The sequence below is a fragment of the Dipodomys merriami genome, unplaced genomic scaffold (assembly GCF_024711535.1).
Source record: "Dipodomys merriami isolate MVZ:Mamm:240054 unplaced genomic scaffold, mDipMer1.0.p SCAF_16, whole genome shotgun sequence".
NCBI lineage: Eukaryota > Metazoa > Chordata > Mammalia > Rodentia > Heteromyidae > Dipodomys > Dipodomys merriami.
In genome coordinates, this window is record NW_027202937.1 from 10,593,643 (window position 1) to 10,610,053 (window position 16,411).

The window sequence follows — 16,411 nt, forward strand, 5'->3', positions numbered from 1 at the left end:
AAAAAAAAAAGTAACCAGCAAAAAAGCCATCTGAAGGCAAGGTTCAAGTGGTAAAGCGCTAACCATCTAAGTAAGCCCAGCAAGCCTGAGTTAAAGCCCCTGTCCCCTCAGAAACAACCAAAAGGAATATATTCTTCCAATGCATAATTGAGTCTCAAGCAAACATAGCAGCTGAAGTTCAGTTCATCATGGGCTGCCACAGATCATGGCCATATAAGGCAAAGGCCTCACCACATCATGCCCAAATAAGGCAAACACTGAGCTATAACCAAGCAAAATATTTGTGCGTGTCATACTTCATGGAGATTTCAACTAAACAGACAGGGGTTGGAGGCATGTCTCCACTGGTATAGTGATAACCAATGAGTGAACATGTCAGATACCAAGTTCCAGTTCCAATCTTGAACCAAAAAAGAGAGAAAGAAAGAATCAAACAGGCAGGCAATCAACAATCATCAGCAGTATTTTTTTTAATGAGCTTATAAGACCCATTCCCAGGAACCACTTACTTTTGTTTTCTTTTTTTTTTTGTTTTTGGTCAGTCATGGGGCTTGAACTCTGGGCCTGGGCACCGTCCCTGACCTCTTCAGCTCAAGGCGAGCACTCTACCACTTGAGCCACAACACTATTTCTGGTTTTCTGGTGGTTAATTGGACATAAGAGTCTCACAGACATTCCTGCCTGGGCTAGCTCTGAACTATGACTTTCAGATTTCAGCCTCCTAAGTAGCTAGAATTACAGACATAAGCCACTGGCACTTGGTAAACCACATATTTTATTTATTTATTTTGGTTTTCTCTATCCAATAACAAGTGGGTGAAAGTCAGCGTCACTAGTTTCTGGCAGACTAAGCCTTTGAGAATGGCCAGCTGGAAGGCTGTGTGAGCCAAGCTGTGTCTGGCATGCGTGCTGGTCTGTGCAGGAGCCGTGAGGCCAAGAGGAACAAGGAGTTTCCTATGACAAGTGCAGAGGTGGAGAGAGGGGAAATCCAGGCATGGAAGCCTGCGTCCCCTTTGTTTACCTGGGAAGTCCCTGGCTGGCTCCCCAGGCTAGAATACAGATGGACTCCCGAGTCTGTGGTCAGGCTAGTGAGAAGTGATACAGAAGCACATATACAGTCTCTTTTGTCAATTCTAAGATGATGGGAGGTTAAGGCAGTCCGAGGAAGTGATTCTAAGGCCATTCCCCTTTCATGTTTTAGGTAGAAGGGATGCCTCTCTGTTTATTGGGGGGTTGGGGTATGAATCCTAGAGCCTCTCATATGCTACAACCCTAAGCCCTGTATTTATTCCTCATCGACTGTGATGGAGGTAATAGATGGATGGAAAGACAGCTGTGGGCAGTGGCCTTAATAGTAAAAATAGATGAGTAAATAAATAAATAGCAGCAGCCCATCGCTTTCACTGATCTTAGGATCCCTCTCCCAGGAGCCCAGCATCCATCACTCCTGAAATCTTCTCCACTCCCCACCCACCCAGACTTCCCCCCACCAGCTCAAAAGTTCCTGGCCTTCCTGGGAAAGGAAAAACCAACCCTTTTTGCCTGGCCCCCAATTCCTGAGGAGGGGATAAAAGGAGACCCCTCCCCCTCCCCGCAACGAAACAGCAGAGACAGATAACCAGCTCTGGCTCCTTGTCCCTTTTTCCAGACAGTTTTTTGTTTTTTTTTTTTGTCAGTCTTGCATCATGAACTCTGGGCCTGGGCGCTGTCCCTCAGCTCTACAGCTCTAGGCTAGCGCTCTACCACTTGAGCCACAGCACCATTTCCGGATTTTTCTGCTTATGTGGTGCAGAGGAATTGAATCCAGGGTCTCATGCATGCAAGGCAAGCGCTCTACCACTGAGCCACCTTCCCAGCCCCAAGGCAGTTTTTTGTTTGTTTGTTTGTTTTGTCAATAGTGGGGTTTGGGTGCTGTCCCTCCGCTCTTCAGCTAAGGCAAGTGCTCTACCACTTGAGCCACAATACCACTTCCAGTTTTCTAGTGGTTTATTGGAGATTAGAGTCTCACAGACTTTCCTGCCCCAGAGGGCTTTGAACCGTGATCCTTAGATCTCAGCCTCCTGAGTAGCTAGGATCACAGGCGTGAGCCACCGATGCCCAGCTCCAGGCAGTTTTATTTTTCCTTTTGTATCAAATTTCTCTTTTGCTCAAGTGTTTTTCTATTCCTGGCATTATTTCTATACTGTCTAGAAAACAAGAACCCATGCTTGCATCATCTTGGTGCCCATGTGGGGCACAAAGACATCTAGAGCTCACTGAGATCAGCTTAAATGGAGCAGAGCACCTTGGAAGTGACCCTGATGTTGGCCAGTGCTTCTGTGGGGTCCAGATCTCCAAGGAGACCTCTGACCATGCTTTGCACCATCCAGCTTTGCAGCAGACTTGCACTGCACTTTCTGGTCTAGATACTTTCTGTTTAAAGGTGTGAGGGTAGACACTGTGAGTCAACTACAGGTCACAGATAGGCAACCAGATTCTGGTGGTTGTTTGAACTGCCTTGCTACCTTGAGAGAACTGATTCTTCTGACCTTTTCCTCTTTCCCCACTAGCCATGAGGGCTCTCTCTCTCTCTCTCTCTCTCTCTCTCTCTCTCTCTCTCTCTCTCTCGCTCGCTCGCTCGCTCGCTCGCTCGCTCTCACTCTCGCTCTCTCTCCCTCTCTTCCTTACCCACCCCTCCTCTCTCCCTTTCTCTTTCCCATCACCCCCTGCTGGCAGGATGGCTGCAGTGGGGGTGGATCTCAGGCCTTTCTCTTGGCCTTGACCATAGCTGGCAGTGGAGGGTGGAAAAGGGGAAAGGGAGGCCATCCCAATGTGGGATTTCCGCCCCAGGGACACCTAGCTTAACTGGAAGTCTGATCCGAGTTTTTCTTTTTTTCCTGTCCAAGTATGTCTGTTTCACCTTCCAAAATGCCAGATGGATCCACCTGTACACTACTCCCACCCCCCGGCATGTTTAGTGCAACACTGGAAACACCTGGATCCACAAAGCCTTCCCAAGAAAATTCTCATCTTCTACTGTACCCAAGCTTGGCCCCAAGGCCTGCTAGATGACCAGGAAATAGGGCCTGATGGGGGATACTAAACTATAACACAATCTTAACCTCTCTTCTGTAAATGGGAAGGGAAATGGTGGAAGTTTCCTCTGTCCAGTTGTTCCTTCATTTAAGAACTCTGTGGCTGAGCATCTGAAAACTGAATTCTAAAACCTCGGCCATTTTGCATGGCCCACACTCCAAAATGGAGCCAGAAAGAGACAAAGAGTCCGGAGAGTTCATCCCCCATCCACAGGCCCTGAGCTCTGCTCCCAGGGGACAGTTTGCCTCACCCCATCCCAGCTGGATGGACCGCGCTGTTCCTCCAAGTGTTCCTTGTGGCCATGTGAGAGGAAGTGGGAGTTCCCAGCCCCTATTCGGACAGTTCCCCCTCCAGATGCATTATAGGGCAAGGGTTTATGTGTCCTTCAGGTTAAGTGAAATTAAAGAGATTTAAAAAGATTTAGAAGCCAGCTCTAGTGGCTCACACCTACAATTCTAGCTCCTTAGGAGGCTGAGATCTGAGGATCGTGATTCAAAACCAGCAGAGGCAGGAGAATCTATGAGACTCTTATCTCCAATTTAGCACCAAAAACCAGAAGTAGAGCTCTGCCTCAAGTGGTAGACACTGGTCTTGAGCACAATAGCTCAGGGACAGGGCCCAAGTCCAGAGTTCAAGCCCCAGAACTAGCATTGAAATAAAAGGACTTGTATAGTTATATGGAAAACCCTGGTCAGTATATCTAAGCCTTTAGGGAGGGGAGATAAAACTTGAACTTCTCCTGGAAGGATGTGATGGCACTGGATCAGACTCTGACTTCTCTGGAGAAACAGTGAGTTGGAAACCAGGAAGGAGAAGCAGGAAATGACTATCACATGGCCTTTACCAAGAGGGAAGGGCTTCCTACAATGGAGGAGTGAGGGAAGAAGTGGAGCTTGCACCCCTGTCCTACTGGAGAGCAGGCTAGATCAGACCCCAAGTGGGGTCCAGACAGTGAAGTGGACAAATGGCACTGAACACATTTTATTGACTATATTATTGAGGGCCTGCGGGGGGCTAAAGTTAAGCCTCCTAATTTATCCCAAATGCCTGCCGTACAGGGGGTTTCCTACAGCAGCCTAAGGATGCTGTACAATGTAACTCTGGAATCATGGGAGAAGATCACCTTAGAGATCTGAGGATCGAGGCTCAAAGCCAGCCCAGGCAGGAGAGTCTGTAAGACTTTTATCTCCAATTAACCACAAAAAGCTGGAAGTAGAGCTGTGGCTCAAGTGGTAGAGTGTGGCCGTGAGCTCAGGGACAGGACCAAGATCCAGAGTTCAAGCCCCAGGACTGGTAAAAAACAAAACAATATTTAGATGTCCTTTTCTTTTGTGGGCCCCCTTTTCTGCTACTGAGTCTCTTTCTGGCTAGCAGGGGATAGAATGTGTCACTGGAGAAAAGCCCAATCATGTCAGACTAAGATCACCTACTTGGGGTTTGCTTTGGAAGGAGAAACAAAGACCCTGAGGGAGAGTAAGACTGTTCCTAGTCTAGATTTTTCCATCCCATAGACAGCATAGTCCCCAAGGGACTTCCTGGGCCTACCATGATCTGATTTCCAGGATGTGCTGGTATAGTCCCCTTCGGCCATTTGGAGACAAGTGCTGTGCCTTCCCTATCCCTGACTGAATGAAACTCTGAGGCTGTTAAAGCTTTCCACCAACAAAAAGAGGGTCTAATCAAAGCCCCTGCCTGGGCCTCTGCCTTCACGACAAGTTTCAGTTATACATCTGTGAAAAAGGAAGATTGGTGCTATGAGTGCTAACCCAACATGGGGGTCCAACCCTCAACCATTGGGGTTGGGCTATCTAAGAATTAGACCCAGTAGCTAGAAGGAGGCTTGGAGGCCTGCGAGCCCTTGCAGCAAGCAGTGTTCTAATACCTGAGGCCCAAATGCTCATCTGGGGCTGCCTTTAACTATGTACACGCCCCACGACACATTTTAAGCTCCAAAGGTAGATTCTGGTTATCTGACAGCTGCCTATTTAAATACCAGGCTCAACTTTTGGGAGGATCAGAAATCATTTTTAAGGGCTTATCCAAATTTAAATCTTGCTTCCCTCCTACCAAAGGAAAAAGGAGAATGCTCATATTCTTGTCAGCTGGTGCTTATGGAAGATCCATGCTGCTGGGCCTGATAAATTCACAGCACCGGACACTGATGGCAGTTCATTTGTTAAGGACTGAATTCACTGTAGTAAGGAAGTCCTGCACTCTTATTAGTTGGGTCACACCCATTCACACCTTTCCTAAACTCCCAATCATTGGAGTCTAGACATCTTGATACCTCAGGGCTGATAGAAATACTATTGAGGCTTGTGGGGTGGAAGGCCCAACTTGCTCTTTCAATCAGAACTGGAGTCTATACTAGGATAAAAAAGAGACCAGAAGAGCCAGGCACTGGTGGCTCATGCCTGTAATCCTAGTTCTGAAGATCATCATTCAAAGCCAGCCCAGGAAGGAGAGTCAATGAGACTCATCTCCAATAAACCACCAGAAAACCAGAAGTGGTTCTAGTGGTAGAGCGTTAGCATTGAGCTAAAGAGCTGAGCGCCAGAGGCCAAGCCCATGACTGACAAAAAAAATAATAGAGATAATTTCTACCAAGAAAAGGAGACCTGTTTTTTTGTTTGTTTATTTTTCTTTTTTTTTTTATTTTTATTTTTTTGGTCTGGCTGTGGGGCCTGAACTCTGGGCCTGAATGCTGTCCCTCAGCTCTTCAGCTCAAGGCTAGCACTCTACCACTTGAGCCACAGCGCCACTTCCGGCTTTTTTTTTCTTTTTGCTTATATGGTGCTGAGGAATCGAACCCAGGGCCTCAGGCATGCAGGCAAGCGCTCTACCACTGAGCCAACTTCCCAGCCCCTGTTTGTTTGTTTTTCTTCACAAAACTTTGCAGGGTGCTGACGGCTCACACCTATAATCTCTTAGCTACTTAGGAGGATGAGATATGAGGATGGTAGTTCAAAGCCAAACTGGACAGGAAAATCTGTGAGACTCTTTCTCCAATTAACCACTAAAAAGCTGTAAGTGGAGCTGTGGCTCAAGTTGCACAGCATTAGCCTTGAACAAAAGAGCTTAGGGACAGCATGCAGGCCCTGAGTTCAAGCTCTGGCAAAAAAGGAAAAGAAAAGAACACATTGCAGGGAGTCTGACTCTAGGTTCTGCGAAAGGCGGAAGTAGTTTCAGGAAGGGGTGTGGCTTTCTGGGCTACTTTGCTCATGACTGGAAAGTGAAAGCAGAACAGTCAACTTTGTACTGTGTAAGATTTCTGGGGAAACATTTACTTCTTCAACAGAAAACTTTCTTTAGTCTTTAATGGGCCAATGGGTAGTGTGGATCCAAGAGCATCACCTGTGTCCAGCAGACCAAGTTCCTATGAAGTGCCTGGCAGCAAGTAGGCACTGGGTTAGGGAAACTGCTTGGGTGGAAGGTGATTGAAATGTCAGGAGGGGAATAAGGTTTGGGACAATGACAGGGAGATGGGGTAATCCATCCATCCATCCATCCGTCCGTCCATCCGTCCATCCATCCATCCATCTACCAACTCAGTCTAATGCCTGTCTTCTCAATTAGCCCAGTATCCATCTTGGCTCCAAAACAAAAATGGCATCTACTTCTCATTATAGAGAAGTTATAACTCCATTACTATTAGCCCACCAGAAGAGGTGCTCACGTTTTATAACAGCCAGTTTTTCAAGAGTAACCTCTTCATTTCCTTTGGCCACTGAATTGCTTCTATTTTGTCACTTGCTTTCTAGCCTCTACCTATGTTTTTGCTTGGCTTCTTTCCAGTCCTATTCTATCCAGCTATAAACTTGTGTTTATCTTCCAAGGCCCAATTCAAAGGTCTTCTTCTCTCTCTAACCTCTCTTGGGTAGGGAAAAATTAACAAACATCTGTGGTGTGTTACATAACAATTTTAGAGCAAGCACGAGGAGTCACTGTTTTCAATAATGTTGGAAGTTGTTTTCCTAGTCTAGAGAAGCAAGTAATTGCAAGGAAAAAAGGGACCTTTGGTTTAGGAAAATACATTAGAGTGCTTTTTCATGACAAATAAAATACCCAAAGCCAGGGCTGGGAAGGTGGCTCAGTGGTAAAGTGCTTGCCTTGCATGCCTGAGGCCCTGGGTTCGATTCTTCAGCACCACATAAGCAAAAAGAAAAAAGCTGGAAGTGGTGCTGTGGCTCAAATGGTAGAGCGCTAGCCTTGAGCTGAAGAGCTGAGGGACAGCGCCCAGGCCCAGAGTTCAGGCCCCATGACTGGACTCCCCCCAAAAAAAATACCCAAAGCTAATAAATATAAGTTCATGTTTCTATGATGCTCATAGGAATGTATTTTAATATAATAGATTAATTTATAGGGGGGTGGAAATGTAGTTGTGGAGATGGAAGGGAGGGTATGGGAGGAAAAAACAAAGGAGGAGGCAACAATGCTTGATAAGAAATGTACTCATTATCTTGCTATGAGATTGTAACCCTTCCGTACAGTATTTTCACAATAAAAAAACTTATTTAAAAATATATTAATTCGGGGCTGGGAAGGTGGCTCAGTGATAGAGTGCTTGCCTTGTATGCCTGAGGCCCTGGGTTTGATTCCTCAGCACCACATAAGCAAAAAGAAAAAAGCCAGAAGTGGCACTGTGGCCCAAGTGGTAGAGCGCTAGCCTTGAGCTGAAGAGCTGAGGGACAGCGCCCAGGCCCAGAGTTCAGGCCCACGACCAGACCCCCCCCCTCCAAAAAAAAATATATATATATATTAATTTATTACAGGTCTTAAGATTTCCCCTTCACATTTCTTGGTATGTTACTTTATAATGGTTCACCCAGATATATCCATTATCTTAGGGAAAATTAGGATTTTTATTACAACATTAAAGCAGAAACAATATTCTGACATCAAATACTGACAACTGTAGCAAAGTCATGGTTTCCAAAGCCAGACATTAGCACTTTCTTCTCTAGAAGGTGTTTCTGAAATCCTGAAAGACTTGGCTTCTATAGCTGAGGAGTCATTATTATCTGTGTGTGTGTGGAGTCATTATTATCTCTGTGTGTGTGTGTGTGTGTGTGTGTGTGTGTGTGTGTGTGTGTGTGTGTGTGTGTGTGTGTGTGTGTGTGTGTGTGTGTGTGTGTGTGCATATGTACCAGTACGGGGGCTTCAACTCAGAGTCACTTGCTCATGGCTTGACTTTTTAACTCAAGTCTAGTGCTCTACCAGAGGGGTGTGGTGGAGAGATAGAGACAGAGACAGAGAGAATCAACCAGGCATAGTTCCCCATAGTCTTTAAGTGTAGCCCAGATGTCATTCCAAAAGAAGGGAAGAAGAAAGGGGAAAGAAATTATGAAAGAATCTGCCTTATCCTATAGAGAGATGATTGTACTCCCTCTCCCCCAAATAATGCCTTTTAAAGGAAGAACTACCTTCAAATGCCCAGTATAAGGGTTTTCTTGGCCAGCCTCCAGTGGCTCACGCCGGTAATCCTAGCTACTTAGGAGGCTGAGATCTGAGGATTGTGGTTCAAAACCAGCCATGGCAGGAATGTCAGTGAGACCGGAAGTGGCACTGTGGTTCAAGTGGTAGAGCACTAGCCTTGAGCTGAGGAGCTCAGGGACAACACCCAGGCCCAGAGTTCAAGCCCCATGACTGATAAGAAAAAAAAAAAAGTTTTCTTATCATCTTACCATCATTTGCATTATTTCCAAATAGTTACTTTCTCTTGTGAATTTTAATGATGATTTAATGGTGATTTGAGCTTAAATGTTCAGTTTCTTCCAGGAGATGGCCAAGGGTATGGGATTCAGAGAAGTCAGAATATGGAAGAGGAAGTAATCACTTCCAGATCCCGCAGATGTACAGAGCCTGCAAAGTGATCATAATAGCAACAAGGTAGCAGCCATGGTGAGAGCTGGCCTCAAAATACCCACACCAGCATGCCAGGGCAGGAGGCTGGAGCGAGGGATGACGTCAACCACATGTCCCACTGTCAATCACTGCCAGCCACGGTCCCCTTGTCAACTCCTGACTACTTGTCATCAGTTGTCTGGCTTGTCAGGAATCCTCAAAACTTCTGAGGAGATCATTACATCACTGGCCATCCTGTAATGATGTCTATAATGATTACCCCAGAAAATTGAAGACAGGAAGACATTCATAGGATTCATCAATAAAATCCACTTTCTTGGATTTTTTTTTTTTTTTTTGTCAGTCAAGGGGCTTGAATTCAAGGCCTGGGCACTGTCCCTGACTTTTTCACTCAAGGCTAGTGTTCTTCCACTTTGAGCCCCAATTCCCAGTTTTCTAGTGGTTAATTGGAGATAGGAGTCTCATGGACTTTCCTGCCTGGCCTGGCTTTGAACCATGAACCATGGTCCTCAGATCTCAGTGTGCTGTTAGCACGGTGCTTAAAGCAAAGTAAGAGTAAAAGAAGATACACACACACACACACACACACACACACAAAATTGTTGAATCTAAGAGAATTGAGACCTTGAAGGGGTAAGAGTGCCTTCTAGTGCATCTCTAGGTAATAACAGCCTGCAAACACCCTGCAAGCAGGCCACTTAAAGAATCTTTATTTTTTGTGTGCCTGTGCAGGGGCTTGAACTCATAGCCTAGATGCTATTCCTTAGCTTGTTTTGCTCAAGTCTGGCACTCTACCATTTGAGCCATAACTCAAGCTTTTTTTTGTTTTTGGTCCAGTTGTGGGGCCTGAACTCTGGGCCTGGGCGCTGTCCCTCAGCTCTTCAGCTCAAGGTTAGCACTCTACCACTTGAGCCACAGTGCCACTTCCAGCTTTTTTCTTTTTGCTTATGTGGTGCTGAGGAATCGAACCCAGGGCCTTAGGCATGCAAGGCAAGCGCTCTACCACTGAGCCACCTTCCCAGCCCCTAACTTAAGCTTTTTGTTAGTTAATTGAATGTAAGAGTCTGTGGACTCTTTTGCCCAGGCTGGCTTTGCATCACATTCTTAGCCTCCTGAGTAGATAGATAAGATTACAAGTGTGAACCACCAGTGCTGGACTTCCATTCCTCTCTTTCTCCTCTTCTTCCTTCTCCTCCCTCCCTCTCTCCCTCCCTCTCTCCCTCCCTCTCTTCCTTCCTTCCTTCCTTCCTTCCTTCCTTCCTTCCTTCCTTCCTTCCTTCCTTCCTTCCTTCCTTCCTTCCTTCCCCTTCACCTTTCTTCCTTTTTCTTCTTTTGTGCCAGTCCTGGGGCTTGACCTGAGGGCCTGGGTGCTATGACTGAGCTTTTGTGCTCAAGGCTAGGCTCTTCTACCAGAGCAACAATATCCCTTCTGGCTTTGTTGATGCTTTATTGGAGATAAGAGTCTCTTGGAGATAAGAGTCTCAGGGATTTTCCTGCCCTAGCTAGCTTTGAACTATGACCTTCAGATCTTAGCCCTCTGAGTTGCTAGGATTACAGGTGTGAGCTGCCCTGTTGGCCAGAGGTCTTTTTTTGTTGTTGCTGTTGTTTTTGTTGTAAGTCATGGGGCTTGAACACAGAGTCTGGGTGCTGTTCCTGAGCTCTTTTGCTCAAGGCTAGTCTTCTACCACTTTGATCCACAGCTCTACTTCCAGTTTTTGAGTGGTTAATTGGAGATGAGAGTTTCACAGGGGGTCTGGGAAGGTGGCTCAGTGGTAGAGCACTTGCCTTGCATGCATGAGTCCCTGCATTCAATTCCTCAGCACCACATAAGCAAAAGGAAAAAAGCTGGAAGTGGCGCTGTGGCTCAAGTGGTAGAGCGCTAGCCTTGAGCTGAAGAGCTGAGGGACAGTGCCCAGACCCAGAGTTCAGGCCCCACTACCGGACCTACCCCCCCCCCCGAAAAAAAAAAAAAAGAGTTTCACAGGGACTTTTCTACCTGGGATGGCTTTGAACCCCAACCCTCAGATCTCAGCCTCTTTAGTAGCTGGGATTACATGTGTGAGCCACTGGCACCCAGCTTCTTCTTCTTTTTTCTTTTTTTTCTTAACTCCAAATTTATCCACAGAAACTTTTAGGGGAAGAAGGATTTCCTATATAACATTATCAGATATAGAAAGGCTTTGCCACTGTTCAGACATTTGGTGTTTTGAAGTTCTATCATCTCCTTCTAGAGACTCCTTCTCAGTGGAGGTAGTGACTGTTGATCCACATCATCCCAAAGCAGCAACTTTTCGTCACCCCGATGTACCAAGCCTCCAGTGCAGGTGTCCCAGCAAGTTCCTCTACCTTCAGGCCCAGGCTGTGTGCTTCTTTACCCAGAGACAGACGCGTGAAGTCAGAGAACTGCTCTGATTGGCTACATAGAACAAGGGTCTGTTCTTTACCTCCATCTTGTTCCTTTCCCCCTCAACAGAGCCTAAGATTGACTTGGTTAAAACCCAGGAGGGCAATGGCCCTCTCTGTGGGTTTGATCCCAGGACTGTTCATGCTGATAACTTTCCTGAGCCCCCAGGAAGCTGGGGTCATCACAGGTGAGTGCTGAGGGCCCCTGGGAAGAGGGACTTAGGGATACAGCACAGAGGGCTGTTCCTTTCTCTTTCTGGTTTATGGACAACTTGCTCCACCTAGAGACTCCACAGCCCTTTCACCTCTACCACATCCATTCTGGATATAAACAGAGGTGCTGCTCAGCCAATCATTCTACTGGAGTTTGTGTTCAGACTCTATTCTTTCCTCTTCTCTGAAGCCCATTACCTGCTTCAGCTGGAAGCATTCTGATTTCTCTACCTCTTCCTGGCTCACAATGTACCCTGTTAGTGAAGCTCCATCACAGAATTTACTATTCTGTCTAGATATGAACTCCAGGTGTGCATGTCCACACTTGGTTTGTTTTTTGTTTGTTAGTTTGTTCATTGTTTTTGGCATATAATAGTCCAAGAACACTAAATAACTTCAGAGATCTAAAGTCTAAAGGAATCTGATCAAGGAAATGTGGCTAGAGCACTAGCCTTGAGCATAAAAGAGCTCAGAGACAGTCCCCAGGCCCTGAGTTCAAGCCCCACAATTGAAAAAAAAAAAAGATTTATAAAGGAATCTGAGGGGCTGGGAATGTGGCTTGGTGGTAGAGCACTTGCCCAGCATGCATGAAGTCCTGGGTTCAATTCCTCAGTACCACATAAACAGAAAAGGCCAGAAGTGGCACTGTGGCTCAAGTGGAAGAGTGCTAGCTAGCCTTGAGCAAAAGAAGCTCAGGAACTGTGCTCAGGCCCTGAGTTCAAGCCCCAGGAGTGGCCAAAAAAAAAAGAGCAATGTGACAACTAAAATCTAACTTCTGATTTTTAGGAAATTGAGTACTTGGTGATGGGTTAAGAAACTTTCAGTGCACACCATCTGAGATAGAAGGGTAGGGGCATGAGCCTTGAAGTCCCGGCCTCTTCTGTGCACTTCATAATACCTGAGGCCACATTTTCCTATCCTCCAGTCTCTGTGTGTCACAGAACTTCCTTAATGTTCCTGTCAGTCATCACCTATTTTCCCTCCCTCCCTTAAGGTGCATCTCTGTCCTGAAAGTTTTGCTTCTGTGCCTGCCTTTAATCATTTCCTTCTCAACCCTTCCCCCCCCCCCGCTCCCCAAATTCACTGTCTCACACACAGGACCTGACAGCACAGCCAGAGAGGCTATTCATAACAATGACCTAACTTTGGGAGCCCCATCTTAGGCAGCTCGTCTTCTTCCCAGCCTGGGTTGGCTCTGGTGTTCTGGGCATGTGCCTGGTGCCTCCATCTTCTCCAGCCCTTCCCACTGCAGCTCCTCTGCTCTGTGAGGGCCAGGCCAGTGTCAGAATGGACTCAGCCTCCACATGTGACCCCTGGACGTGGCCCGGGCTGAGACTCAACAAACACACCACCTATCACGGCTCAGTGATACCCTTTTCTCCTCTCTCTCCCTGGTCCTGCTTTCACTCAACACAGCTGATCACATGGGCTCCTATGGACCAGCTTTCTACCAGTCTTACGGTGCCTCAGGCCAGTTTGCCCATGAATTTGATGGCGAACAACTGTTCTCTGTGGACTGGAAGAATAGAGAGGCAGTGTGGCGGTTGCCTGAGTTTGGTGACTTCATGAACTTCGACCCACAGGGTGGGCTGAGCAGCATTGCCATGATCAAAGTCCATCTGGATACCTTAGTGGAACGCTCCAACAGAACCAGAGCCATCAGTGGTACTTTGCCCTCCCTCCGCCCCTACCCAGCCAGGCAGGGGAGGCCCAAAGAAGTATCTTCCTCCACCTAGCTCCCCCCAACTCTGCCACATTCTTGCCCAGTCCCCCCCAGCACCCTTTTTCTCCTTGAGGCAAGATCCCCTTGAGACCAGGCACCTGGACACCCCCCCAGAGATTAGCTGATGTCCCTCTTCCTCCCCAGTCTCCTTTCCCGCTGTCTCCCTTCTTTCCTGCCCCATGGTTAACATCCCCAGCACCTCCTGTCTGCAGAAAGCTAAATGGGAGGAAGTACCCCTTCATCCTGAGCCTTGGGAGGCCCAGATGTAATGGGGGTGAGCCTGTGGAATTCAGGGCCTTGTTCCTCCTAGTGCCTCCACGGGTGACCGTTCTTCCCAAGTTTCGAGTGGAACTGGGCAAGCCCAATCTTCTCATCTGCATTGTGGACAACATCTTCCCCCCTGTGATCGACATCACCTGGCTGCGCAATGGTCAAGCCATCACCGAGGGAGTGGCCCAGACCAGCTTCTATTCTCAGCCTGACCACTTGTTCCGAAAGTTCCATTACTTGACCTTCGTGCCCTCATCGGAGGACGTCTATGACTGCAAGGTGGAGCACTGGGGCCTGAACAAGCCTCTCCTCAAGCACTGGGGTAGGGAGACACCCCTAATCCATATTGCGTTTCTTTTTTCTTTTTTTTCCGGTCTTCTGGGCCTGGGTGCTGTCCCCAGCAATTCAGCTCAAGGCGAGCACTCTACTACTTGAGCCACAGCTCCACTTCCCATTTTCTGATGGTTAATTGGAAAGTCTCATGGACTTTCCTTCCCAGGCTGGCTTTGAACCATGATCTTCCGATCTCAGCCTCCTGAGTAGCTAGGATTGCAGGTGTGAGCCACCAGTGCCCAGCTCTATATTTCTTTTACTCTACAGTTCTTTTCCCAGCCTCCTGACCTTCCTTTCTGTTCCAGAGCCTCAGGTGTCTACCCAACCCCCAGATACCATGGAGACCTTGGTATTTGCCCTAGGCTTGGCCATTGGCTTTATGGGCTTCCTCATGGGTACCATCCTCATCATCTTCAGGCACCACTATGGCTGATGCTCACAGGTATAGAAGCCTGAAGCATGGCATTACTTTTCTGGGAGGGGGTGGAGGGGAAAAGGGTGGACAACTCAGAATAGGATGGACTGAAGTGTCAGAGATTCTGAGGGGAGAGAATGATTGGGGAAGAGTGGTGGAGACAGGCATTGGACAGGAAATAGAAAAGCAGAAAATGAGGTGAAGAAGTAAGTTTTTTTGGGGGGAGGTGGGCATTAAAAGGATCCAGAATTGTAAGCTTGAACGAAGTTGGTCTCAGGTGTTTTTCTACTTTAGGTGATGAGCTCTCAGAGAGAAACAGATCATGGGAAATGATCCATGGATCCCTCAAAGGTTTCAGGCCGCATTTGCATGCTCGGCACCACAGTGAACTGAGTACGTCCTCACAGCACGGGCATTGAATGGTTTCAACTTCTGTCCTGTAGATCCCCTCCTCTTTGGCTCCAGTACTTACAGTGGGATGCTGGGGTGCACTCAGCTTCCCTTCCTACTCCCAAGCCCCAGTGTTTTTGCTTTATCCAAAATGCTGGACAATAACCCTACATTTTCTAATGATGTGTGCGCTTTTTACTGTGTCTAGGCCTGTGCTCCCAGGTGTGAGGGATGCTGGGATCCTAAGAGGACGTGTGGGTAATGATGTATGAGCATGACTCCATTGGCGGCCCTCTTCGGGACAGTGTAGTTGTGTCATATTGAATTTATCTGTTGTGTGCTTCTTTGTCCATGGGTCGTTTCTCAAGAATTTCATGAAATCTTTCTCCTAAATTCAGGTTTCTCTGAAAGTGATGCAGGGTGTCTTACTTATTACAACTTGTCCAACAAGTAACAGTTATGTAGGGTACCTGGGAGAGAAAAGGTTCATGGGAATGTCACCTGTGTCTGGATGTGATCTGAGCGGAGAGGCCACTGGCATCCAGTTATGACCAACGAAATCATCTTTGAATTTCAGGCATGACAAAGTGACACCCAAGACCTAGCTAAGATGGCTACTTCCCTCAATAGGGTTAATCATATTAGGAGAGCAGCAGAGTAGACTTGGAAATTTTCTTGTGCCCTGGGTACAAGGTCTAATGAATTCACCTGAGCACTATCTAAAAATGGGGCCTGGATCAGGGCACTGGTGTCTCATGTCTGTAATCCTAGCTACTCAGAAGGCTGAGATCTGAGGATCGCAGTTGAAAGCCAGCCTGAGTAAGAAAGTCTGTGAGACTCTTATCTCCAATAAACCACTCAGAAAACAGAAGTGGCACTGTGGCTCAATGGTAGAGCGCTTAGCTTGAGCTGAAGAACTCAGAACAGTGCTTAGGCCCAGAGTTCAAGCCCTACAACTGGAAAAAAAAAAAAAAAAGGAGGGGGGCCAGGAAGATTTCAGTTAACTCTGAACAAAAATTAAAACCCATAAGGAGGGGCTGGGAAGGTGGCTCAGTGGTAGAGTGCTTGCCTTGCATGCATGAGGCCTGAGGTTAGATTCCTAAGCAGAAAAAGCTGTAAGTGGCGCTGTGGCTCAAGTGGTAGAGTGCTAGCCTTGAGCTGAAGAGCTGAAGGACAGCACCCAAGCCCAGAGCTCAGGCCCCACTACTGACAAAACAAACAAACAAACAAAAAACCCAAACCACATAAGAAGATAAGTAACTACACAAGGTAATTCATGTCAGTTACCAAGAGTATAATACAGTTTTCAAGCTGAAATGCACGTAAAAATCACTTGAGTTTTTTTTTTTTTTTTTAAATACAACTATCACCCAAAAGTATGGAATTAGGATCTCTGTGGGGAGTAGAGGTGGTGACAGGGACTCTGCTTTTTTTTAATATGTCCAGATGGGTCAGATGCTGCCATTCTGGCCTAGGCTATGGTCTGTGACTGGACTCCGGACACAATCTTGGGCTAGTGGATCTCTGTTTTGTGTACCCATTACTTACACTTCTTCGTATATATCCTTTCATTTTCTGAAAGGGTGAATAAGGCAAGCTTTAAACAACAGTGTATATGCGCATAAAACTCAAGAATGGAAATAATTTCTATCAAAACCTCTATAACATTTTCCCATGGTCTTTTAGCTTCCAGTGCTATTTACAAAGTAAAAAAATAAAGACAT

The 16,411-nt window shown here is 46.8% G+C and overlaps 1 protein-coding gene across 1 annotated transcript; it reads left to right on the forward strand.

Annotated features, from left to right (window-relative positions):
• The first annotated feature begins 11,394 nt into the window (after positions 1–11,394).
• Positions 11,395–15,027, forward strand: LOC138828181 (HLA class II histocompatibility antigen, DO alpha chain). Its single transcript, XM_070024011.1, has 5 exons — positions 11,395–11,531; positions 12,973–13,221; positions 13,590–13,871; positions 14,188–14,324; positions 14,592–15,027. Exons 1-4 carry the CDS (start codon positions 11,450–11,452, stop codon positions 14,313–14,315), a joined length of 741 nt encoding a protein of 246 aa, XP_069880112.1. The 5' UTR covers positions 11,395–11,449; the 3' UTR covers positions 14,316–14,324; positions 14,592–15,027.
• The last annotated feature ends 1,384 nt before the right edge of the window (positions 15,028–16,411 follow it).

Coding starts and splice junctions, on each gene's coding strand:
- LOC138828181 (XM_070024011.1), top strand. CDS start 11,450: ATGGCCCTCTCTGTGGGTTTGATCCCAGGACTGTTCATGCTGATAACT. Junction 13,222..13,589: donor CAGAACCAGAGCCATCAGTG/GTACTTTGCCCT, acceptor TGTTCCTCCTAG/TGCCTCCACGGGTGACCGTT. Junction 13,872..14,187: donor GCCTCTCCTCAAGCACTGGG/GTAGGGAGACAC, acceptor TTTCTGTTCCAG/AGCCTCAGGTGTCTACCCAA.